The sequence below is a fragment of the Carassius gibelio genome, chromosome A16, assembly GCF_023724105.1.
Source record: "Carassius gibelio isolate Cgi1373 ecotype wild population from Czech Republic chromosome A16, carGib1.2-hapl.c, whole genome shotgun sequence".
Classification (NCBI taxonomy): Eukaryota; Metazoa; Chordata; class Actinopteri; order Cypriniformes; family Cyprinidae; genus Carassius; species Carassius gibelio.
Genome location: NC_068386.1, coordinates 2102333 through 2129639, shown reverse-complemented (window position 1 = coordinate 2129639; position 27307 = coordinate 2102333). Strand labels below are relative to the sequence as shown.

At 35.4% G+C, this 27307-nt stretch overlaps 1 protein-coding gene across 2 annotated transcripts in view; it reads right to left on the bottom strand.

The window, feature by feature from the left end:
- Positions 1 to 7396: 7396 nt before the first annotated feature.
- Positions 7397 to 27307, bottom strand: part of LOC128030341 (protein argonaute-1) — a 35675-nt gene continuing 15764 nt past the window's right edge. The window contains exons 3-19 of one of the 2 annotated variants that reach the window (XM_052617880.1): positions 26878 to 26998; positions 25660 to 25841; positions 23487 to 23623; positions 23264 to 23398; positions 21648 to 21735; positions 20464 to 20611; positions 20241 to 20360; positions 18412 to 18534; positions 17012 to 17145; positions 15182 to 15366; positions 14945 to 15104; positions 14444 to 14534; positions 12785 to 12979; positions 12299 to 12433; positions 11119 to 11220; positions 10836 to 11035; positions 7397 to 9870 (exon numbers count right to left, since the gene is read on the bottom strand). In XM_052617880.1, coding sequence (XP_052473840.1) covers positions 9762 to 9870; positions 10836 to 11035; positions 11119 to 11220; positions 12299 to 12433; positions 12785 to 12979; positions 14444 to 14534; positions 14945 to 15104; positions 15182 to 15366; positions 17012 to 17145; positions 18412 to 18534; positions 20241 to 20360; positions 20464 to 20611; positions 21648 to 21735; positions 23264 to 23398; positions 23487 to 23623; positions 25660 to 25841; positions 26878 to 26998 — 2365 coding nt within the window. In that variant the 3' untranslated portion in view covers positions 7397 to 9761. Of the gene's footprint in view, positions 9871 to 10835; positions 11036 to 11118; positions 11221 to 12298; positions 12434 to 12784; positions 12980 to 14443; positions 14535 to 14944; positions 15105 to 15181; positions 15367 to 17011; positions 17146 to 18411; positions 18535 to 20240; positions 20361 to 20463; positions 20612 to 21647; positions 21736 to 23263; positions 23399 to 23486; positions 23624 to 25659; positions 25842 to 26877; positions 27178 to 27307 lie in introns of both variants that reach the window. The other variant, XM_052617881.1, reaches the window with a different exon arrangement.

Here is a 27307-nt window from a genome sequence, read left to right as displayed (position 1 = left end):
GCATTAATAGATTTTTGCAAGCTGTAATATTTCCTTCCACTTTTATCCACATCCCACCTATCCTGCCATTTCTTTAATATTTCTTTTTTAATTATCGCCTTAGCTTCTCCTTTTCCAAGAGGTATATTTATGACATTGTTCATCTTAGTTGATTTTTTTGCTATATTGTCTGCTCCCTCATTCCCTTGTACACCTGTGTGGGCAGGTACCCAGCAGAATCTCACATCTATCCGTAGTCTCTGTAATCTAAATAAACTTTGTTGAATTTCTAGCATTAGATCTTCTCTATTAGATTTCATATTTTGAATACTACAAAGAGCTGCTACAGAGTCAACACAACACACCACTCTGTCTGGTTTTACTTCCTCAACCCACTGCAGTCCTACAATAATCGCCATCATCTCTGCCGTGTACACTGATGCCTGATCGGGTAATCTTTTCCCAATGCTTATATTCATTGTTGGTATATATATTCCTATTCCTACCTTGTCCTCTTCATCTTTAGATCCGTCTGTATACATATCTAAATAACTGTAATATTTGTTCCTTATGTACTGACTTGCCAAATGTCCTTTCCTACTCTCTTCCCATTCATTTTTTAATTCCAATATATTTAAGTCTATCTCAGTTCTTGGAAATAACCAAATAGGGATATTACTGATAGGTGTAGGGGAGTTAAACCATATATTATTTACTCTATATTCCTCTGATTTAGTCTTTATTACCCATCCAAAACCATTACCTTTAAAAGAACTATACTCCCAACATTCCTGAATAATGCTCTTAGCATGGTTTTCAAACCCACATCCACTTAAGTGACTCCAGTATGTAAGCATGATTTTATCTCTTCTCAGGTCTGAGGGCACTTCTCCTAACTCAACCTGGATTGCTTTAATTGGTGTTGATCTCATTACACCTGCACAGATCCTCAATGCTTTATTACTAACTCTATCTAACTTCAATAAATGGGTTTTAGCTGTTGCTCCATAAACATAACATCCATAATCTATTGTTGACCTCATTAGAGCCCTATAAATATACATTAATGATTGTTTATTTGCTCCCCAATCTTTCCCCACTACCGCTCTCATTAAATTTATGACTTTCTTGCATTTTGATTCCACCTTTTCAATGTGTATTTTCCATGTTCCCTTTTGATCTAACCAAATACCAAGATATTTAAAATGATCTACTGTTTCCATATTGTGGCCATATAACTGTAGCTTCTGTTTATCTATCCCTTTCTTCCTGGTAAATATCATATGACAAGACTTACTTGTAGAAAGCTTAAATCCCCAATTATACGACCATTGTTCTACCTTTCCTATTGCTTCCTTGATTTTACTTCTCACCCTTATGGCATCTCGTCCTCTTACCCATATGGCCCCATCATCTGCATACAGAGCTGACCCAATCCTTCTATCTAGATTCATAAAAATATCATTGATCATAACATTAAATAAAACTGGACTAATAACACTGCCTTGTGGAATTCCATTAACAATTTCAAATTCCTCAGATACGTCTGATCCCACTTTGACTCTAAATCTTCTTTCTGACAGAAATTCTAATACCCAGTTATATAACTTACCTCTAATTCCCATTTTATTCATTTTAATTAGTAACCCCTCCCTCCACATGGAATCATAAGCTTTTTCAATATCAAAGAATACAATACTCATTATTTCTTTCATTTGAAATGTTTTCTCTATCTCGTTCCTTACTTTCACAACAGCATCCATTGTGGAACGCCCTTTTCTGAACCCACTTTGATATGGTGCAAATAATCCTCTGTGTTCAAGGGTGTAGTTAAGTCTTCTAACTAGTATCTTCTCCATCCACTTGCAGAGATGTGATGTTAGGGCGATAGGTCTATAGTTACCAGCATTATTAGAATTTTTCCCAGGTTTATTAATTGGCAATATTAATGCACTCTTCCAGCTTTTGGGTATTTTACCTTCTTCCCATATCTTGTTAAATAAGTGTAATATTATCTGTAATACTTTTTCAGGTAGTTTCTGGAACATAACATAACTCAGTTGATCTTCTCCTGTAGCAGTATTCCTAATACCATTTAATACTATCACTAGTTCATTCATATTCATTTCTGCATCCATAGTACTTTCCTCATTATCTTTTTTAATATACACATCCCTATTTTCCTTAAGAACCTTCTCTTTATGTAGTCTATGGATATCATCTAAATGGTCACCACTATGCACACTGGCAAACTTCTTTCCCAACATAGTTGCCTTTTCTTTATCTGTTATTGCCAGTATTCCATCATCCTCTAATACTGGTATTTTAGCATACACTTTTTTCCCACTCATTTTCTTTAGCATTGACCACACCTCTCCTATTTTTACTTCCCTCCCTATAGTAGAACAATAGCTCCTCCATGTATTTTGTTTACTTTTCTTAATTATTCTTCTTGCCTGAGCCTTTTTCTTCTGATAATTAATTAAATTATCTTGATTCAGGTTATTCCTTAACATTCTCATTGCCCTATTTCGTTCTTTAATAGCTTTTGTACATGTATCATTCCACCATGGGACCATTTTTCTTTTCCCCCCAACCACCTTATATGGTATGCTTTTTAATGCTGCATTCAATATTAAATTTGTAACTTCAGATGCACATTCCTCAATATCACCCTGCATTGAAATTGTCTCTGCTGAAGTACAACAAATTTCTTTAAATTTTACCCAATCAGCTTTAGCAAAGTCCCACTTCTTATGATTAGGCCTTTCTTGGAGATCTATTTCAATATTTATAGAGCAAAGAATTGGAAAATGATCACTTCCAATACTTGTACTTTCCTTTACCTTCCATTCACAAGAGTTTGCCATATTATTAGAAACAAGCGTGAGGTCAATACATGACATTGTGTTAGTACGTATGTCAATTCTTGTGCCATTTCCATTATTTAAACATACTAATTGCCTAACATCCATCAGTTCTTCCACTGCTTCTCCATTTCTATCAGTATGCTTACTTCCCCAAAGACTATTATGTGCATTGAAGTCTCCACACCATATTTCTTTCCCATTTCCTTGTCTCATTATTTCTTCTAAGGTTTCTTGGCTTAGTGATTTACAAGGGTTATATAAGTTGATTACTACTAAGTGTCCATCTGTTTTATAAATTTCAGTAATTACACATTCTATTTCTGTTGTAGTTTCTATTCTTCTAAATGGTATCCCATCCCTTACAAATGTTGCACATCCTCCACCCTGATTTCCATCTCTATCAAACCTAACAGACTCATAACCAGGTAAAATAAAATCAAGGTGAGGTCGTAGCCAAGTTTCTTGAATACAAACAATATCAAATTTGACTTCAGACTCTACTACAAATTTTTTAAATTCTTGTCCGTTTGCAATCAGACTCCTAGCATTCCATTGCAAAAGGTGGAATACCATTATAAACTTATATAATACTCTGAGACCCTCCATCATTATTAGTACTTAGCATGCCATGTATTTCTTCAGCTTTTAAATCTTTAATACCTAAGAACTCCTCTGCAGCTTCTACCACTGTCTTGATCCTGTCACTTTTCCTTTCTTGTCGTGTGGCAACATTCACCACTTTACATATAAAAGCTATAAAGCTCTTTTTTTCCACCATCAATGTGTTCTCCTCCACTATACACTTATGCTTACATGGTTGCTGTGTGGTTGCTGGTGTAGTGTCTACTGGTCCTGGCTGAAATCTCCTTTTGCCTAACCTCTGGGGTAGGCCTGCTCCATGCATTGCACATTCATTCAGATTTTCATGACATTTTGTTGGTTTATTTTCCTTGGTTTCATATTTGCCCATACTTTTAATAGCCTCTGCATATGACACCTTATTCACAACCTTGTACCTCTGTACTTCTTTAGCTTGTTTCTGGACCACACATCCAGCATATGCAGCACTATGCTCACCTCCACAGTTGCAACATTGTAGCTTGGTATCCTTATTACATTTACCATATTCATGTTCTCCTCCACACTTCACACATCTTTGTCTCCATTTACATTGTTGTACTGTATGTCCCATTCTCTGGCACTTAAAGCACCTTAACGGTTGGGGAATATACTCCCTAACTTTGTAATTGATCCACCCTATTTGAACTTCACAAGGCATAGATTTTTCAAAAATAATCATTACAGATAGACTATCTGATTTAACACCATTTTTATTATTTTGAAGTCTTTTCACCTCTAGTACATTCCCACTTTTTATCTCACTCTTCACATCCTCCACGGACATTTCCAAAGGAACATTTGTAATCACTCCTCTTAGCTTTGCTGTCGTTCCGGGTACATGCACTTTAATATTTCCACCACCAAGGTTGCTCATTTTCAAAATCATTTCCTGCTGCTTCTTATTTACTGCTGAAATTAGAATTCTTCTGTTATTCAGTAGTTTAGCATATTTAATTTTCCCCATAATCCTTCTCAATTGCTTTAGTCACATGAACTGGGTGAAAGTGACCTTTATCATTACTAAGCGTAATAATAACTTTCCACTCTTCCTGCTTGTCATCATCAGGCCTACTGCTTCCCTTAGGTTTGGCTTTAATCTTTTTGTTAACTTGTCTTGGAGTATTCTCTCCTCCACTACTCGCTCCAGACCAAGATTTTTTTCCTTGCCTTTTTTGTTTGGCTAACCTCCATATCTGAAGGAAATCCATCATCGCTACCATCTGAACTATATCCCATTGCTACACTCACGATACAGTTCGATTGCAATCTGCCTTCGCTCCCAAGGGGCAAGGAACTCGACCGGAAGTTGAAGTCGGGTGGGGGCTGCCATCTTTTAGCAGAACTTCACTTGCGTTAGCATTTCCATTGACTCCCATTCATTTTGGCGTCACTTTGACAGCGAATAACTTTACATCTGAGGCGTTTAAAGACTCTGTTTGTCCATTATTTATTTCTAAAGATACACGAAAATGTATAAAGGGCTCCATTACCTTCTATGTTACATTATGGCCCCGTATAAACAGTTTTTGTAAAAAATAGGCTAACGATTGCGTCATAACCACTCGGCTCTCTGTCGCATTACCGTACAGACAGGAGGAAAAGCTCGCAGGCAATTAACTTAATATGGCGTACTGGCGTTACATTTTAAAATACTATACAAAATAATTAATCAGAATACTTACTCCTGCTCACTCACGACAAAGAACTCCCCGCTCAAGCTCGCCGTCTCTGCAAGATTAACGATGGCAGTTTGCATTCACAGCTACTAGAAGATTTACATCTGTCAGACAGGTTGCTGACGTCGTCAAGCTTCGTTTGAGTCTGCGCGTCAGAAAGGGAAGTGCTAAAAAACGCTAAAACTGGGCTTCATTTGTCTCAATTGAGTTCCAATGGGGTCGCTGTGTCCATTTCTTTTACTGTCTATGTTCGCTCCGTCCAAACAATCCACCGTCGCCTGAATGTGACGTCCGTCCGGTTCCTCGCGCCACAAACTCTGAAAACAACTTCCGCTTCGCGGTTTTCGTCTCAGAAGCGGTTTGTTTGTCTGGACTGTAAATCGCTTCGCTGCAAAAGCAGGAACATCACATGACAGAATCCCAATCGCGTCACGTCATTCCCTCCGGTTTACCCCGGCGGTGGCGTGAAATAAGCTGGGAGTTGAATTCTCTCTCTCTCTCTCTCTCTCTCTCTTTCTCTCTCTCGCTTTCTCGCTCTCTCGCTCTCTCTCGGGGTTCCTCTGACACTCAGAGCCTCAGCGAAACTCGCGACGTGTAAATATGGAGCCTCTGATCCTCCGCGAGCGCGAGAGACGCGCGCTGATTGGCTGAGAGGGAAAGCGCGAGGGAAGGGACGGGGATCACGATAGATAGATAGATAGATAGATAGATACGGAAACATGCAGGGGCGGATCTACCGGGCAAATGCCACCCTAAAAGAAAGCCTTGCCACCCCAGTTGGCAGCAACAAATTAAAGGTTATGGCCAATTTGAAAATTTACGAGCGCGAATCTTTCGTGATTCGTGATCCCGCTCCAAACTTCCGAACTGATTCAAATTATTTGCGATCCCCAAACTAACTCAAATGATTCGCGAACCCGCTACGAACTCCCGAACTGATTCAAATGATTCGCGATCCCGCTCCAAACTTCCGAACTGATTCAAATTATTTGCGATCCCCAAACTAACTCAAATGATTCGCGAACCCGCTACGAACTCCCGAACTGACTCAAATGATTCGCGAACCCGCTCCGAACTCCCAAACTGACTCAAATGATTCGCGATCCCCAACTGACTCAAATGATTCGCGATCCCGCTCCGAAATACCAAACCGACTCAAATGATTCGCGATCTCCATAACTGACTCAAATGATTCACGATCCCACTCCGAACTCCCGAACTGATTCAAATGATTCGCGAACCCGCTACGAACTCCCGAACTGATTCAAATGATTCGCGAACCCGCTCCGAACTCCCGAACTGATTCAAATGATTTGCGATCCCCAAACTGACTCAAATGATTCGCGAACCCGCTCCGAACTCCCAAACTGACTCAAATGATTCGCGATCCCCAACTGACTCAAATGATTCGCGATCCCGCTCCGAAATACCAAACCGACTCAAATGATTTGCGATCTCCATAACTGACTCAAATGATTCACGATCCCGCTCCGAACTCCCGAACTGATTCAAATGATTCGCGAACCCGCTCCGAACTCCCGGACTGACTCAATCTGCCTAGGGCGCCAACTCCCAGAGGGGGCACCATCCCAGTTGCTCCAAAAAAAAAAAAATCCTCCATTCTCCCATCCTCGCTCGCGACCGCTCGCACCTCATGTTTGCCGCTGAATGTTCATAATTCATTAAGTTTTTATTTGATTAAAGTCCTATTTTCACCCCTAAAGTAGGTGTTTATTCCATCACCATATTTGAGGAAGGGATATCTTAATCAGTTCTTTTCCATCTGTTCATAAATTTTTACCATGAATTTTCTTGAATAAAAAGCTGATAAAATGAATTATAATCTTTACCCATTTAATTGATGATAAGAGTGATTTTACCTATTAGGCCTTATTCATCTTTGTAAAACCATTCTTACACCGTAGGATTCAGTTCAGTGCACGATCTAAACAACATGAATTATGCTGTTGATCCAGTCAATAAATCAGAATAGAAACGTGATTTTACAAACTATTAAAGTCAACATGAAATCAAAATCTTATGAAGCATGCATTAATAAGTGCATGTTATTCCAAAGAAATACGTTGTCATGATTAATCAATATATGATGAAATCTGGTTTCTATTTGAAATGTCATATTTTGAAAGTAAATGGGTTGTAAATGCATGCTACTTCAATAGAATTAAATGTATGAATAACAAAAGATGAGGCCGGCCCCCCTCACATCTGCAAGCAGGACTCAACACAGTATTTAATAAAAAAACAACTTTTATTTTCTTTAAAAAATAATCATCCCAAACAAAGTCCTCTCACTATTACACACAGAGCCAAAATGACTTGCTTATGTGTTCTTCATTGAATCTATTGGGAAGTGCTATGATATGAACTGTTCTTTATCAGTGGCTTAATATTGCTTAAACGTTGAGGTCGGGTGAAGTTCACTCTCCATCTTCTTCATCATTAACAAGGTGCTGTGACTTCTGAGAGTCTAGTCTGCATCAGAATATTTAGTCCAGGACAGACCGGATCAATACTGTACAGCGGGCATCAATAAAAATCACCTCGTGGGGTTGGTAAAACCTAATATATAAAGGCATGTCTTTGTATTCATTAAATAAACACGAGTTAAAATTAAACAGGTTACATCTTAAAATCCCTTTGAATTTCACCAAAGCGTTTCGGGCTCTATGGGGCGAGTCTTTCAACCACGCCACCTTGAGGAGACTCTCTGCCAGTTTGCAGTAAAAGGAAAAGTTCACCAGAAAATGAAAATTCAAGTCATTATTTAATCTTCCTATGAAGTGTTTTTTGTATGCAGCTGTGAAAAAAAAAAAAAAAAAAACTAATCCGGATTTGTAATGACAGATTTTCATTTTAAGGCAAATGGGTAAGAAAGTATGCCATCGAATGTTAGTACGGGCTCAGTCTTAATGTGATTACCAAGAGGCTCCGGTTACAACACCAAATCAGTTTAAACATGCATTTCATTCATCCACCATATGACATGATTACATGACATAATGCTCCCTTAATTTGCGGAAAAGTTGTATTCCGGCATGCCCACATGCTTACTGCACCAATGATACTGGCAAGTGTTAATGTGCTTGTTGGGAAGGGAATGTGGCAGTGTTACCAACAGCTAGAACCGGTGAGAGTCTGTGTGGCTCACTATACACAAACATCTTCCTGAATTGTTACCAAAGCTCCCGGCAGAGACAAACACATCTCATTCTCTACGATCATCTTAAACATGACTTGCCTCAGTGACCTGGTTTTGCTTTGTTTATAGAGGTAAGCTGAAGAAAAGGATTTGAAGGAAAAGTTCACCCAAAAATGTTAATGAAGAAACAAGAACAATCAAAATCTTATGAAGCATGCATTAATAAGTGCATGTTATTCCAAAGAAATACATTGTCATGATTTATCAAAATGTAACAAATATATATATATATATATATATTTTTTTTTTTTTTTTTTTTTCTGTACAACAAAGTTGGATGGTAATTTATACTGCCATGAAAATACGCTTTTCCAAGTCTTCTGTATTCACATAATACATTTATGTAAGGAACAGACCAAAAATGACATGATTGTTAACTGATTATCGTCTCCTTCATTGCAGCTCTCAAATCTCTTTTACAGACGCATTTAAAAAACAAAAAGCTACAAAGTAAAAAAAAAGGGAACAATAACTTATATTTGCATCTTTTTCTTACACAAATCTAAAATATGATTTCAGAAAGACTGGGCTATAATATGTAAGTCATGCAGGCTAGTTTTATACATTTATATGGCACTTTACAGTAAAAATCACCCTCTATCTAGTGATGCACTGAAAACAGCTCGTTCTGTTTCACCGAAGAAAGAAAAAATCCAGGGTTTGCAATGACACAAGGGTGAATTTTTTTTCGGGTGAACTATTCCTGTGAGTTCAGAAAGATTTATGTGCATTGGAAGTAAAAAAAAAAATCCTTTTCAAGTGCAGTAAAATGCATGTTTTACAGATGCGGGCTCTTTTCAGCAGTCGCATGGAGTTTGGCTGGTGCATAATGCTGGTTTCGGTGTTAAGCTTGCTGATGTGAGAGTGCAAATGCAGTGAGCACTCAGTGGTCCATCTCTCGTTATGCTAATATGGCCACTCTTTAACTAACGCCGATCCTAAAATCGATCCGAGACACCTGCATCTGCGTCTTACGCTACAGTCGATCTCCAGCTGCGACATGTAAACGCTGGGCCTGTGTTTTTAACTAAAACAAAGTGCTAATGTACCAAGTCATTCACAAAAAGGAACATTTCAAATGAAAATTCCACAACAAGAAAAATAACGAGGAAGTAACAACAGTTCCTTTGAAGTCTGGCGTCGTGTGAAGAGGCAGCTTTGTGTTGGCGTATTAAAACGACAGCTTCGTCTGCGTTCCTTCCCTCCGTATTGCATACATCCGTACATGAGGGAGTGTGAAGGTAGTATACAATAATACACAATTAAATAATAAAAAAGAGAGCATAGGTCAACCGGATTCAACAAAACACAAAGTGTGAGCCTCCGTAGGACTGGTAGCACCCCGGGAACGGTTTCGAGGGGTGTGTGATGGTCCAGCGTGTGGTAAAGATCTGCTCAGGCAAAGTACATGGTCCTCAGTGTGTCGTGGTGAATCTGCACGGCTTTGGCCAGCGCCTGAGGATCTCGACCGTTGCTCTGTCCAGAGACGTGACTGCCCTCCCCGCTACAGACACAGAGATCAGATAAAAGAGCAGTTAAAAACGGATCTTACATGCATTAGAGCAACAAAGCTGGCAGTTCAGTCACTATGAGGTAACAAAAGTGTCCAGTCTTTTGAAATATAAAATTAAATGCTGTTATTTTGAACTTTCTATTCATTAAAGAATCTGGAAAATCGAATGCGTGATATAGTTTCACCGAAAATATGAAGCAGCACAAGCGTTTTCAACATTGATAATAATCAAACTTTTTTTGAGCAGCATATTAGAATGATTTCTGAAGATCATGTGACACTGAAGACTGGAGTAATGATGATGAAAATACAGCTGCGCATCACAGGAATAAATTCTATTTTAAATCATATTCAAATAGAAGATGGTTATTTGAAATTGTAAAAATATTTCAAATTTTTTTCTATATTTTTAATCAAATAAACATAACAGAAAAGACTGATATTGTTTCTGGCAATGAGACAAAAGCTCTGTTCTAAAACCTAAACATTTATGGATTCTTCTCTTTTCTTTTCTTATCTGTTTTTAGCAAATTTTAAATCTATTTTTAATATTTACTTCTTGCCTATTATTGTTTTTGTTTTGTTTTTTATTCCCATGCATTTGCATAATTTAAAATCCAAAATACTACTAATAATAATGTTAATAATTTATCGGTTCACGTTCATGTCATGTGACCGTTAACCCAAATCAGAGAAGCATGAACATGCAACAGTGCCATTAAATTATTGAAGTATTAATCTAAAATTGTAGAGGATACTTCAGGTAAATATTCTATTTGACTAACAAAAAAACAAAAACTGATTTAGCAGATATGGTAAAGCAGGTCAGTGGAAAGGAACACCCTTTAGGATGTAGTTTTCTATGTAGGCAGCAAGGCAGCTCACTAGGTTTTGGACCAGAGCTACTGTTTTAATTTTAATGGCTGATGCAGTTTAAGATTTGATCTTGGCCTCACCTGTCGTGCTCTTTATCCACCAGATGGTATCGCGCACGGAAAGCCACGAGTCGGGCGTAGTACGCAGGCGCTGGGATGGAGACGGAGCGGGTGCAGCGCACGTATGTGTGGCACAGCTGGTAGGTGAGGATCTGCAGCTCGTCCGCTGTGAAGCGGTTGTCGTCCCACAGGACGTAGTAGTGCGAGGGTCGGCTGGTGCCCTGAGACGATGAGCACAGAACATCACACCACAGTCACAGACACACGGTCATGAATGAATGACTGCGGCGAGTCGTGTGCTCACCTGAATACCTGCATGACTGCACAGGTAGAAGTCAAACTCGAACGGATGCGTGATGCTGGTGTCCACCGTAGTTCCTGCTGGGATGTTCCCGCTCTTCCCGATCTGAGCAAAACCACAGGAATCAGAATGAAGACCGCAAACTTAAATTAAAACTATATGTGTGTGTGTGTGTGTGTGTGTGCGTGCGTGTGTGTGTGTATTTTTTTTTTCTTGGAAAAAAAACAAACTGTGCTTAACTAATAAAAAAATGTATATATTTATTTTATTTTAGCTAGTTGCCAAGACAGTTTAAGTATTAAAATAACTAAAATTAAATAAGCTAATAAACATGAACTGTATTATTTTTTCTCAATAAGCTTACAAAGCAACATTTCTCATTTTCTTTTAAAATTAAAGTGCTAAAATAACTACAATTAAATAAACTAAAACCACAAAAACATTTTTATGACTTTAAATAAAATAAACATTAACTGTAATAAAATAAACCGTGAAAAAAATCCAGCCAGTTGAATTATACATTTATTTCAGTATTGAATTAATTTGTCATAACTTTATGTTTAAGTTACTAATTTGATAAATTTTTACATTTTAATTTATATTAAATGTATCGTTTAAGCTATTAACATAACATTTCTCATTTTGTTTAGATTAAGCTAAAGTACTAAAACAATTCTAAACTAAATAAACGAAAACAATAAAAACATTTTCATTTTCTCATCTTAAATTAAAGCCAAAACTTAATGAAAATTATACAGATATATAAAAAACTGAATAAATTAGTAACGAAAATAATAGTACCGAAAATAATAGTACCGAAAATACGTCATGACGAGGAAAAACAACATATAAGTCGCATTTATTTAGAACCAAGAACCAAGAGAAAACATTACCTTCTATAGCCGCCAGAGGGCGCTCTATGTTGCTCAGTGGTAGACTACAGGAGCACTATGCAGCATAGAGCGCCCTCTGGCGGCTATAGAAGGTAATGTTTTCTCTTGGTTCATTTCTCTTGGTTCATGTCAAATTAATTTTGATAAATAAGTCGCACCTGACTGTAAGTCGCAGGACCAGCCAAACTATGAAAAAAAAGTGCGACTTATAGTCCGGAAAATATGGTATATCAATGACAGGCTAGTTAAAGAACTCTTCTTCTAGGAATAGCTGTTTTCTGTAAACTCACTCTTTCAGATTTATCGGCGCAGAAGAGGCGAGTGTGGTGGCGTTTCTGCACTACCACGTAGGTGATGCCCGGCTGGTAGTCCTTCTCCAGCTTGATGCAGGCGTCTCTGATGGCCAACAGCTCGTAGTGCAGGATCTACACAAGGACATTTATAATGCTACAAAAGATTTCTATTTTTTTTTTAAAACACTGCTCTTTTGAGTTTTCTATTCATTGACGAATCCTGAAAATAAAATGCATCATGGTTTCCATAAAAAAATGAAGCAGCACGACTGTTTGCAACATTTATAATAATCAGAAATGTTTCTTGAGCAGCTGAACACTGGAGTAATGATGCTGAAAATACAGCTTCGCATCACAGAAATAAATTACAGTTTACAATATACTCGCATAGAAAAGAGTTATTTTAAACCGTAATAATATTTCAGATTTTTCCTATATATTTGATCAAATAAATGCCATTGAATGAATCATAAAAGGCTTTACTTGTGGTAACTGTCCTTCTGGCACGCCGTCCCTGTAGAAGATGATTCTGGTGGGTTTGAAGCGGGTGGACTTGTAGAACTGGATGAGTAACTCTCGCACCATGTAGGACAGGTCTTCAATGATCTCCTGTCTGGGTCGCTGAACTCGAACTGTAGCGCAGTATCTGCTGGGATGAGCGTCCATGCTGCCCACCACCTGCACACAGGAGTCACGTCACATCAGAAGAGCATGCTTACAATAAAAGAGAGGTTCAACAGAAACCATGAGAAAATCCTGCATTGAGTGGAGAATGAGATGGGAGCATTTAGACGTTCATCAGATATGCTACCATTCAAATGTTGGGGGTCAGTAAGATCTTTTTTGTTTTTGAGAAAGTCTTTTAAACATTATTTGAGAGAAAAATACAGTAAAATTGAGAAATATTATTACTATTTAAAATAACGGTTTTCTATGTGAATATCTGTTAAAATATAATTTATTTCTGTGATGCTCCGCTATATTTTCAGCATCATTCCTTCAGTCTTCAGTGTCACATGATCTTCAGAAATCAGAATAATATACTGATTTAAAGCTCAAGACATATTTCTGATTACTATCAATGTTGAAAACTGCTTCATATATTTGTGGAAACGGTGATACATTGTATCTTCAGGATTCTTTGATGAATAGAAATTTCAAAAGAACAGCATTTATTTGAAACAGAGATCTTTTGTAACATTCTAAATGTCTCTTTTGAGCAATTTAATGCATCTCTGCCGAATAAAAATCTTACTAACCCCAACATTTTGAATGGTAGTGTACATATCAGACTAAAAATTAAATGTCAATTATAAATCAAATTAAGTGGGACAAATCAGACACCAACCAAAAAAAATAAAAATAAAAAGCTTTTCAGCACTTTGTCACCATTACTTAGCAACCGCCGAAATACTACATGCTTACAAGTGGTTGCATGCGCTGGCCGGGAGTGACATCACTTCCTTTGCACCTGTGAGCCACCAGCGAGCCTTTTTCTCTTTTCAAAGCTCCCATCCTGTCCTGCCCACCTCCGATGCGTCCTTCCTTTCACTCCGCACGTGTCCTGAGACGGCAAACTGGGCGGCACTCAGCAACAAAGAGCAGCAGGCTGGTAATTACAGCCTTCAGAAAGAGCCTTAGATGAAGTGGCTTTCAGCAGAGCTTGGGTTTGAAGAGTTTTGTTAGATTTATATAACCTCTTTATGTCCTAGATCAATAATAGGTGCTCCTGTTATATAACATATCTCATCTGATGACTGGTCCATTCAAGAAAGCTGCTTGAGAAAAAGTCCATATTAATTAAAATAAATAAATAAAACAATTTAAGGTATAGTTCACCCAAAAAATTAAAAAAAAAAAAATTCTTACGCTTTTTTTTGCAATGTCTTCTTTTCTCTTGTAACACAATAATTGCTTTAAATAATTTTCGGAGAGTGATTTTATGTTCGATTAATTAATCACCTTATTATGTAAATACTAAGATTGATCATTTGAATTGCTTAATTTTTTATTGGCCTGAAGCCAGTTGATTTTAAGGCAAACAAAATCTCAGCTCTCATTCAAAATGCACAAGAGAATTTTAATAACACTAGCTGAAAGTGTTAAATGCTGCTTGTGTGTGTGTGTTTGTGAGGTGCTCACCGCAGTAATAGACGGCTTCTTCCCATCACCAGCCGGCGGGTGAGTGACGTCTGCTCCGAGGAAGATCACCGGCTGCTGGAACACTGCCGATCTGCCAAAACATCCACACAAAGTGTTAAAGGGATAGTTCACCCTAAACATTTAATTACCCCATGATTTCCTCACCCTAAAGCCATCCTAGGTGTATATGACTTATGCTATCTATTCACTTCAGGAGGCCTTTATTAACCCCGGCGAGCCATGTGGGACACTTTTTATGATGGATGCATGCTCTTTATTGGACTACTGAAAAATAACACCCATTCACTGCCATTATAAAGCATTTTTAAATATAACTCCGATTGCATTCCTCTGAAAGAAGAAGTCAGTCATATGCATTCATAGGATGCCTTGAAGCCGAGTTAATCACGGGGTTAATATTCATTTTAGAGTGCACTGTCCCTTTAATTCTCGAGCGATATCGAAACACATCCAGGGGAACGTCAGCAGTCGCGCTCTCACCGTTGATGCGGCACCAGGATGTTGTTGATGCCGCCGAGTTTGACGTTGATCTTGAGGCAGAGGTTGGAGAGCGTCTGAGGAGAGGTTTTCACCACGTTCTTCACCTGAACACACTGAGTGGCCATTCCTAGAAGAGTGTCTCCCACACGCTTGACCTCGGCTGCACAGATCACACGTGTGTGTGTTATTAGTCTGAGGACGGGACGGGACGGGACGCTCCGTGTGTGACCCTCTTACCGTAGACGGGGGTTTTTCCGGGCAGGATGACGATGATGAGCTGCAGGCCGGAGTAAGTGTTCTTCAGGTGTCTGAACATGGGCTCCACGCTGTCGGCTCCCTGTGCGTACTTACAGAAACACGGCTGACCCTGGATCGGCATCCCAGCGTCCTTCGAGATCTTACGCAGCTGGTCCGTGAAGTTCCTGAGGAAGAGATCAGCACTTTAACACTGAAGTATTCACAGCTGTTTCATTATCAAGGAACTTTTCTTGTTATCACCGATGTCGAAAACAATGTTTATAGAGATTTAGAGACTATAGAGAATAGAGATTTCAATAGAACAGTTTTCAAAATAGTTCGTTTTTTTTATTTTTTATTTATTGTGATATCTTTTTAAGGCTGCAAGATTTGAGAAAAGAAAATTTTGGGACATTCTTTCTACAAGATTCAACAACTTGAAATTCTTTCAGTAACCATTTTTGACTAATTTAATATTACAACATAATAATAGATTATAATAATAGCCATTATTTCATTATGATTATTGCTAACAATATTGAGATTATTGTAATATTTGAAAATAAAAATATATATAAAATAGAAAAATAAGAAACTATTATCAGAGTTAACTAAAACTGAAACTAAAACCATAAAAAGTATTTTTTTTAAAATAAATGTTAACTGAAAGTACATTTTATATATATTATATATATATATATTATATATATATATATATATATATATATAAATAAAACAAACAAATATGTGTGTGTGTGTGTGTGTGTGTGTGGGTACTAAAACTGAAACAAAGAAAACTTAATAAAAACTATATATATATATATATATATATATATATATATATATATATATATATATATATATATATATATATATATATCATTTTTATTAAGTTTTCTTCGTTTCAGTTTTAGTATATATATATATATATATATATATACTATATATATATATATTTTAAATTTTTTCAATTTATATATATATATATATATATATATATATATATATATATAAATTGAAAAAATTTAAACTGAAAACATTTTTAAATAAAAAACTTATAATTATAAACAAAAACCTATTTAAAAAAAATTTCAAAATTATAATAGTATGTAAAAGACATTAAAATAACAGAATGTAGAAATACATTGCAATAACACTGTAAAATAAATAATTAAAAAATCAAGTACTACGCAATACTAACACTGTAAAAATGCAATACTAATATTCATGTCTTAATTTTATCATTTAATCCATAGTAATCCATTACTCTTTCATTTTGACGGGTTGCATTGCCAGATTCAGAGTGAATATCGTCTCTGTGTTTATTTACACGCATGCAGCCCGTGATATCAGTCTTATGAACTAAACAAATGTTAATGCTGTGATTGAAACCAGTAAAGCATTTATTTATTTACTTAAATATAATTAAAATATTACAAAATGAACTGACCCCAAACTTTTGAATGGTTGTGTATGCATTCGAATAAAAACTACACTTCACAAATCAAACACTAAACAGTTGTTTTTGCCATTTACACATGTGCAACAAGCTCCAATACACGGAGAAAAAATTGGCGGATAATGCAAATGCAGACTTTTATGATGGCTTTTATCATCTATCACCTAACAACCAACCAGGAGACTAAAAACGAACAAAAAGAAATAACATCTAAAACAATAACGAGGAATAAGAATGCAAACAAAGTAGAAACATCAGAGCAATGCATGTGCACATCAGTTAAAAATGCAAATGATGCAAAACAGACACGAGTGTCTGAAGAAAACCTGCAGGAAAGGTACAGAAATGGGTTTTATTCTGTTCTTCCTTACTTGAGCACCTCTTCCCGACACTGTTTCTGCGGGGCGAAGCAAGCGATGGCCCAAACTTTGATCTCGATGCCGTTGTAGAACTGCTTTCCCCTCATATCCCACACTCCCTGGTTAGGAGTCGCAATGGCACGATTCTGTGAGATAGAGAGAGTTTAGAAATCTCACACTGGAGAAGGTGATGATGAAGTGTGGAAGTGTCAAACACCGATGCATCTTACACTTTATCTATCTAAAGGGATGTACACTGCCAGCTAAAGGCTTGGAATAAGAACCATTCTTTGTAACCTTTTTGAAAGATCATGTATTTGATCAAAAATACAGTAATATTCTGAAATTATATTTCAATGTAAAATAGCTGTTTTATATTTGAATATACTGTAAACAGTAATTTATTTTTTGTGATGCTCCGCTGTATTTTCAGCATCATTCCTCCAGTCTCCAGTGTCACATGATCTTCAGAAATCATTCTGATAAGCTAAGATACATTTCTGATTATTATCAATGTTGAAAACAGCTGTGCTGCTCAATAGTTTTATGGAAACTGTGATACATTGTATCTTCAGGATTCTTTGACGAATAGAAACTTCAAAAGAACAGCATTTATTTGAAATATAATCTTTTTTGTAACGTTAGAAATGTCTTCACTGTCATTCACAAAGGCTGCATTTATTCAATCAAAAATACAGTAAAATTGTAAAATATTATTAAAATTAAAATAACTTTTTTCCATGGCAAAATATATTATTAAATGTATTTAACTGTTGTGATCAAAGCTGTATTTTCTGCATCATTCCTCCAGTCTTCACTGTCACAATGTGTCCTTGATCAATAAGTATTCTTTTTTTTTTTTTCAGTTTTTTTTCAGTTTATTAAAAGGTATCCTGAGCAGCAAATCAGCATATTATTATAATTTCTGAAGATCATGTGACACTGAAGACTAGAGGAATGATGCAGAAAATACAGCTTTTATCACAACATCTAAATACATTTAATAATATATTTTGCCATGGAAAAAAGTTATTTTAATTGTAATAATATTTTACAATTTTACTGTATTTTTGATTGAATAAATGCAGCCTTTGAGAACATAAGAGACTTCTTTTAAAACAGGGAGTTTAGATTCAATCCTAATTAACCACACCTGATCCAACTAATCAAGTTCTTCAGGTTTAGTTGAAAACTACATGGTTTGTGTGTTGAAGCAGAGCTGGAACAAAACTACAGAGCTCCAGCCCTTCAGGAGTTGAGTTAGACACCTCAGTTTTAAAACATTAAAAATATATACATGCATATATTCTAAACCTTGTTCATGCATTCACTAGGAGTCGAACCCATGACCTTAGCATTGCAAGTGTTATGATCTACTGTCTGAGGTTCAGATGCAGTAAAACAGGTCTCACCCGACCGCCGTACTGCAGGATGGGAGCGGGAAGCACTCGGCCCGTCACCTCGGCCATGTCGTCCTTCACCTTGATCCCAAACTCTTGAATGTAGGGATCCAGATTAAAGTTAGCATTCTTCATCTGTGCAGTAAATAATACAAATGGGGAAAAAAATGAAATAGGATTCACAACCTTTTTTACTTCTGAAATGTGATTCACTACAGGATATAGGATGGAGATTTTTATAGGAATTGATTTGAAAATTGGGCATCTCATCTCATAAATGGCTTTATTATCTTAGAAAAGGAAAGTCATTTCATTGCATTTTCACAAAAGTTTACAAAAAGTAAATTTTTTTTTTTTTTTACGTACACTGATGAACTGTAAACAATAAGAACATTTAAAGTTAAGTCTGCTTCAAAACAATTGCATGCATTAATCTGAGTGATAAATGGATTTTTAGCAATAAATAATATTTATTCAATCCCTGTAAAAGAAAAAAGGAACCTGTGTGAACGTGAGTTCTATATTTTGTCATGTGTTTTGTTTTTTGTTTTTAGATTAAACTCTGGTGGTTTAGTCAGCTACAAAGAAGGTATTTTACATACATTTTAAAACTACTATTAATATTCAAATGTAACTTAATTGTGAACTCGGCTGCTGACATAAATTCACCTCGATCTGTAAAAGTTAAAATGTTGTTAGTTTTTTTCCTGAATCATTCGGAGTGCAAACAGCCATACAAGTATAAAAGTATATGCATATATAATATTTGATCCGGAGTATTCTTTCAAAAGATGCAGTTTTGTTTAATTTACAAATGTTTTGATTTTTCAAATGTTACCATTTTTTCAAATGTTTCAAATTACCAATTTTGTGAAAATGATATGTGCATTGTGTATCTACTTGGCAACAATAGCTTTGGTTAAAAAGTAATACAATTATTTTTATTTAAAAAAGATAAAAAATTAATAAATAAATGAAATAAAATTATATATATATATATATATATTTTATATATATATATTATATATATTTTATATATATATATATATATATATATATATATATATATATATATATATATATATATATATATATATATATATATATTTTATATATATATATTATATATATTTTATATATATATATATATATATATATATATATATATATATATATATATATATATATTAAAAAAAATACAAAAATGCATAATTATTTAGATTTATTAATATGCATAAATATTGAGATGTACATTAAAAATCATCAAAAGACGGAAAAATAATTTAAAAAATGTAGCTGTTTTCACAAATATTATGATTTTTATTTTTATTTTTTCCTGTGACAAATGTTACAAATTACAAATGTTGTGAATATGTATCTTGTTGAGCCACTTGTTCTCAATGGTTGAAATGACGGATCTTTTAAGGCATTTAATAGCCAATGCAATAATACTGAGGTATATAAAAAATGTGACAAATGTTACGAATCTCAAATATTGCTGTTTGGAAACAATTGCTTTGGTTGAAATGACAGTTTCTTTGAAAATTTTAATAAACTATTTAATAACAAATGCATGAGTATTGAGATGTAAATAAAACTATTAAAATATGTATGTGTGTGTGTGCTCTTGTTTTTGTGACATATCAGGACACAACTCTGTATAATGACATGGGTATGACACAGGTATTACAAGGAGAGGGTGACTTATGATTCCTTTGATTTTCTTTCTGCTGTATTTTTCAGCTCTATATTATCCCATGGGTAAAAATACCCAGCGTATGACACCAATGCACTAGCCAGTGCTCTCTGAATGTAAAGCTGGCGTGTTTCCGGTGTCTCACCAGTCTGCTGATCTCCTCCTGTCGGTCTGGAGCTGATCTCGCTGTGGCTTTGATCATGGTGGACGTCTGATTATCTGTCAGTTTCTTGATGCACCGCTGCCCTGCTACAATATTACACACCTGGAGAACAGCAGCACACCATATGAGAACAGAGGAGGTCTTCTCGGGCCGTTCTGAGAGTGTGTGTGTGTGTGTGTGTGTGTGTGTGTGTGACAGCACTGACCTCCAGGGGCAGGTAGGTGTGTTTCTGCTCCTGGCCCACCTGGAGACACGGCAGGTGAGGATACTTGAGCTGCAGGCTGTACTTCTGCTTGAAGTATTGAGCCACGGTACATTCCACCGTCTGTCCGCTCTCAAGCTGCAGAGGAAACCTGGACACACACCGATGACAAGAGATGAATTCACTGATCTCAAATCAAGACTGAAATCAGAGTTATTAGCAAAACAGATGAAAAAAGAAAAAAGATGCATTTCATAAAGACACAGAAGTAACTGTACATTACAGGGTTAACTCAAACTAAAATTATTAAAAAAAATACAAATTACTTGAATTAAAATAAAATAAAATTTTCTAATAATAGTTATTTTACTTCAGCTATTTTCCAAAGCAACATTTTTTCAATTTCACTTGATGCACTAAAATGAAAACTGTAATAAAAATGAATAAAAACATTTAAAAAAACACAATTTTGACTAAAATATAAAAAATAAAATCTATTTAAAAATATTTACATAAACTTAAAAAAGGATCTCAATGACACTTGATTAAATAACACTGCTGCATAAACCTGCAAAGAACCACATTAATTTACCCGTGCACAATGAGAAATCAGTGACCGAAACCAATTTCATTAAGATTTTATTAATCTAAAACCCAGAACCGAAAACATGCATTTATTTAATAATCAACACTCAAATAAAAACATTTAAACTGCACATAAGGAAGTTTTTAGTCAAGTTTTTTAAAATGTATTCTTTTTTATTTAATTTTATTATTTATTATAGAACTCTGTTTTATGATATAATTATGTTTCTATTAGAATTTGTTGTTGAAAAAAAAAATTTAATGGTGGCTTTAAAAAAAAAACTGCTTTTCCTGAGAGATTTATTTAAACAAACATTAAATAATGTTAAGAAAAAAATATAATATATAATGAATGGATATATTTTGCAAAATGCTTATTTATAGAAACAATGACGAGGCAAAGTGCTAATTAAACATCATCGTTTCGGTCAATGATTTTAACCCTCCGAAAAAGTTAATATTTTCGGTTGCTGAGACTTCGGTGCACCACTAAGCTGATGATTCAGGATGAATTACTTGAAGTATGAACATGCAATACGTTTGAAACCCCACGTGTAAATGACACTATGAATGCTAAAGGTTTCAGACGTCACAATACTCACGTTTGGTGGCTAGCAGGACGTCGTGTGACGTTACAGACGCGGTACTTTCTTTTCATTTGACCACAGTGTGTAACCTCCACCTTCAGACCTGACAGCAACAAAACACACAAAGACATGACGTTACCCAGCAGTATGAAGCTTGATATGATCATTCAACTGTTTATACTTCAGGCACCTGATTTAATTGACAGATTATTCTGTTTTTGTCATGCAGGCACTTTATTTTGCAGTTTCCTGCACCCCATTTCAGCAGCATTAACTAAATAAACTGCGTGCCACTTCCAGACACAGCAGCAATTACGGTCTTCAGTTTAAGACTAAAATGAAAGGATGGTTCATGCATGAAGATGGTTTTCAGGATTCAGGATTGCATGTCTGTGTAAAAGCATGATATCAAATCGACTCATCCTAGCCACTTCAGCAAATAAATTACAAGACAAAGCCGTGGCAGGATGCTGAGATCGTCCAGTGACTTCATCTCAAACTCACAGCGGTGTAAATAACACTTATTTGCAATTACATTTTCTGGTTTTTCTGTGTAGTGATTGAATGCTGTGTTGTTTTAACTAATGCATGTGCAAAACGTTACACATCCATATGGGGCTGGGTGAGGTGGTCCAAAATAGTTTTTCTTTTTTTGATATCACAATATACACTTAGCACTAATGCACGAATGAGGAAGAGAATGATTTCCACATGTTTGGTAGACCTTGAGAATGAATGCAAACCTGATTTGTTCGTTCACAATTAAAAAGTAGCTAACTTTAAACGTAGGTTTTATTTTTCCCTAAATTCTGCGTTTTGCGTTTTATTTCAATTGTTTCTGGTTTCTATTTTTTTTTATTTTTATGATTTAATAGAAATGTATCAACAAAAATGGTGCTTAATGCAATGAATAGACACAAATTTTAATTAATCTTAAAATAATTTCAAATTAAAAATAAATAAATTTAAAAAAAATACAAATTAAATGTAAATAAAATATTTAAAAATAAGAAGAATATGCTGCACATTATAAATAAATTAAAACATGGATGAAAAATATTAAATAATTAAAATATATATAAAAATATATTCTGACTAAAATATATATTTTGCGCAACATGAAAAGGCGCAAAATGAGAAGATCTTAATTTAATGCTGCATTTTTTTTTGGATTCATTTTTTTTATGATTTAATAGAAATGTATCAACAAAATGGTGTTTAATGAAATTAATAGATACAACTTTAATCAATCTTAATATATTTTCAAATTGAAATTAAATAAAAAAAAAAAAAATGTAAATAAATTATTCAAAAATAATAAAGATGCTGCACAACATAAATAAATTAAAACATGGATGAAAAAAATATTATAAAAATATATTCTGACTTTAATCCATAAATCACTATTTAATAAAAAATACAAAAGAAGCTATTTTAATGTTTGGATTTTTTTTCTGTCGTGCAGAAATCATACCAAAACTTAACTTCAAAACTTGGTTGCATACCGAACCTAACCCCACAAAATAGCCAAATGTTGGCGAAACTTTAAATTTGACCCTATGCAGTTCCTACAGGTGTTTAGTAGTGAATGTTCTGATTGTTCGAATGAAGCGAAGGTGTTGAGAAACCACCTTTGATCTCCTTGGTGAAACGAACCCTCTGCGAGTCGGTGAGCGTCTTCGGCTGCTCGTCGATGTTACGGATGTCCAGAACTTCACACATGAACTCAATGACAGGCTGAGCTTTATAAAAGGCTGTTGCAGACACTGAGGACAGTAGAAATGGAGAGTTTTAGTGTATGTGTATGCATGCATGTATTATTTCAAACATGAAATGATAGAGGACGTGTGATACCGTCAATGTTGAGCATCATCTTCCACATAGCCGGCCGAACAGACTGATGGAAGCCGAACCAGACCTCTCTTCCTCCACCCAGAGGATGATAGTAGCCTTCAGGAGGGGAGAAGAAGGAGCGTCCCACGGGAGTGTACCTGCAGACGGGAGCGAAGCATGACAATTAAAATCTATGCATGTTTACTAGGGTTTGAATTAATTCATTCATTAATTGAATGAGCAGCTTCCCAATGATTTGATTTGATTCATTTTCAAATAATGATTCTGGGTTTTGAAGGATTACGTAAATGCTTCTCCTAATTTGTTTTAGACAATAAAAGAAAAAGACAAATACTAAGGAATGTTTGTTGCACCAAATAAGCATTAAATACAGGCTACTTGGAATATAACAATGTGCCAATAAAATAAAACTTTTTTTTTTTTTTTACTAAATTGTATTAATTTCCATGAGTTTTCTTGGTATAGAACTAACATTGATAATCTAGGATAAAATTGCAACGTCACACCATCTGCAATAATTTGCAAGTTATTTAATACATTTATATTATACATTTTTATAAACACTGAATCACAATTACCAATTTTAATTCATTCCATTTTTTTTAGAATTTTTTCCATATTTTTCTTGACGGAAATAACGGTTTCAATTAAAGGATATTTTTGCCAACTAAAAAATAAAAATTGTTATATACAAATTTAAAGTAAAAAAAAAAAAACTTTTCACAACATTTCTCATTTTCATTTAGTTTAAATTGTACTAAAATAAACTAAAATGGAAATAAAATTAATACACATAAACATATACATATACATATATATATATGATATAAGCAAAATTATTAAAACTTAAATATTAAAATAAAAACAGAAGATATACAATATGTAAAAATAAATAAATAAAGATAATTCAAATGTAAAAGAATACCAGTGATTCCTAAATAACACTGTTTTAAATGTATTTGTAATTCATGTGAATAATTAAAGGTATAGTTCACCCAAAAATAAAAATTAGCCCATGATTTACTCACCATCAAGCATCCCAGGTGTATATCCCCAGGTGAATCCAATCAGATTTATTTTGGACTAATGACAAGAAACACCCATTCATTATAAAGCTTGGAAGAGCCAGGACATCTTTAAATGTGACTCCGATTGGATTCGTCTTGAAAAAGAAAGTCTAGATGGCTTAAAGGGACAATAAGTAACTTTTTAGGTATTTTCTAAAATCAATATTTTTATTCATAAATATGCCCTCAATGGTGTACAAATACCTATGCCAATGTTTAAACTAATCCTTGTAAATGAAGAATTTATTATCTTTATATACATGGGACGGGTAGGTCGACGGAGGCTTCCATGTAGTTCCGCCATCTTGCAAAACTATAATAGCAGAGAGGGACAAAAAGTACTAAGCCAACGCGTTTCCACAGCGCGTTTTCGGTCAGAGCCAGAAACGCAGGTGCAGAGCAGTGAGAGGCGCTTGAAACTGCACCGGCAAGTTTAAAAGTCTGGATTGCATTCTTATTATGGACCATACATATGCCGCGCCACAGGAGAAGAAAACATCGTCGCCAAAACAGTCAAAAATAGAACGTTAAAGGAAACGTGACCGTAGATTACAGAAAACAAGAGTTAATGTCGGGGAAGCTTTTTCTAGGTGGAAAGAGCTAATGCTGGATAAAGATTTCAAAAGAGACGCTGAAGTGGCCAGTTTTCTTCTCGACAGGTAAGTCAGTGTTACAGTCTATATTATAATATTTTTTTTATATCTAACAATGCATATAATTCAGAAAATATAACGAATAAATTAGACATAACTACTAATTACAATATTTCATGTTTTCCACAGTCAGTAATTCATACTGTAACATTCGTTTGTTAGTTGTCATGTTGCAGTTTGTTTGAAATAACACACCTGTTCACCTGAAGAAAAACTCGACGAAGTGCTATTAGAAGACATCCTGTCAAAGCTTTTTGGTTCATATCGCCTACCGTAGATGCAACGCGCATTTGAAAAAGCGAGGCGCTGGAGAGCAAAATTAGTTTGAATGCAAAATACAATTTCACCACTAGATGGGAGTAATTCCTACTTAGTGTCCCTTTAAGGGTGAGTAATCATGGGATACTTTTCATTCCTGGGTGAAGTAACCCCTAATGTCTGTGAGCAGCGTACCTCATGGAGGCCAGGTGTCTCATGGCCACGTCGAGGGCTTGGACAGAGTCCAGCGGGACCTGTAGACGTCCGCTGACCAGCGTCTCCTGCAGCAGCCGCCATGACACTTTGGCCAGCCAGCGAATGGACACTTTAAAGATGCGATCCTTCCCCTCGCCGGGGATGGTCACCTCGAAATCAACCTACAACATCAGACAAGAATTACAGCTAGGAAGTGTTCCAGAAAAAACTCATGATGATGCTCTGAAACGAATCACTGAGTCAGAGTTGTAGAACTGAATCACCCACACAGACAGTTTGAACTGATTCACAGAAAAGAATCCAAACAACGAACAAAAGTTTCAATTGTTATCGTATTTTCGCACTATAAGTCGCACCTGAGTATAAGTCGCATCAGTCCAAAAATACGTCATGATGAGGAAAAAAACATAAGTCGCATTTATTTAGAACCAAGAACCGAGAGAAAACATTACCGTTTACAGCCACGAGAGGGCGCTCTATGTCTTCAGTGTAGACTACAGGAGAACTGAGCAGCATAGAGCGCCCTCTGGCGGCTGGAGACGGTAATGTTTTCTCTTGTCTTTTAGTTCATTTCTCCTTGTTCATGTCAAATTAATTTTGATAAATAAGTCGCACCTGACTATAAGTCGCATGACCAGCCAAACTATGAAAAAAAGTGCGACTTATAATCAGGAAAATATGGTACATTCATTTAAACAATTATTATCAATTAATTATTACATTAATTAAATACCATATGTGAAAAAAACATAGTTGTAGCAAGACAAAAAAACATTGATAGATTTCCCTTTTATACCAAAAGTCATTAGGATATTAAGTAAAGATCATGTTCCATGAAGATATTTAGTAAATTTCCTACCGTAAATATATCAAAATCAAATTTTTGATTAGTAAAATGCATGGCTAAGAATTCATTTAGACATCTTTAAAGATGATTTTCTCATTATTATGATTTTTTGCACCATCAGATTCCAGATTTTAAAATATTGTCCTATCCTAACAAACCATACATTAATGGAAAGCTTATTTATTCAGCTTTCAGATGATGCATAAATAACAATTTCGAGAAATTGACCCTTATGACTGGTTTTGTGGTCCAAGGTCACATATTTTTTAAATGCATTATCTTCTTGTCTAACTGTCTAAAGACTAAATGGCATTTAGCCCAAAATCTAATCAATCATCTCTTTAACTCACCTTTTCACTGCCTATAGGCAGCGCTAAAACAGTGTAGATATTCTTCTTCCCATCATACACTGGCTTTCGGTCGCCAAACAGCTGCGGTTTGAAATGCTGCACCATGTACTCCACAACCTCCCTGCGAAGAGTCACATTTAGCAGACCATATGCACGGAGCGCTCTTTAGTACTTCTGCATTAAGATAAGACAGCTGGTAAACTTCCAGTGAAGCCTCAATGGATGTTGTGGTATATATACTGTGGGTAGAGACTCTTGAGACCCTCACAGAAGCCTCTCCTGCCTCGTTCTTTTCAGAAACTGAGAAACAGAATAATTGCAACACTGTAAATTATGAAACGGCAGTAACATACAGTTTCATTTTATTTAACAACATCTGATTTTATATGGTAATCCCATAGAGTAATCAGAGACACGGCTGACACAAGTT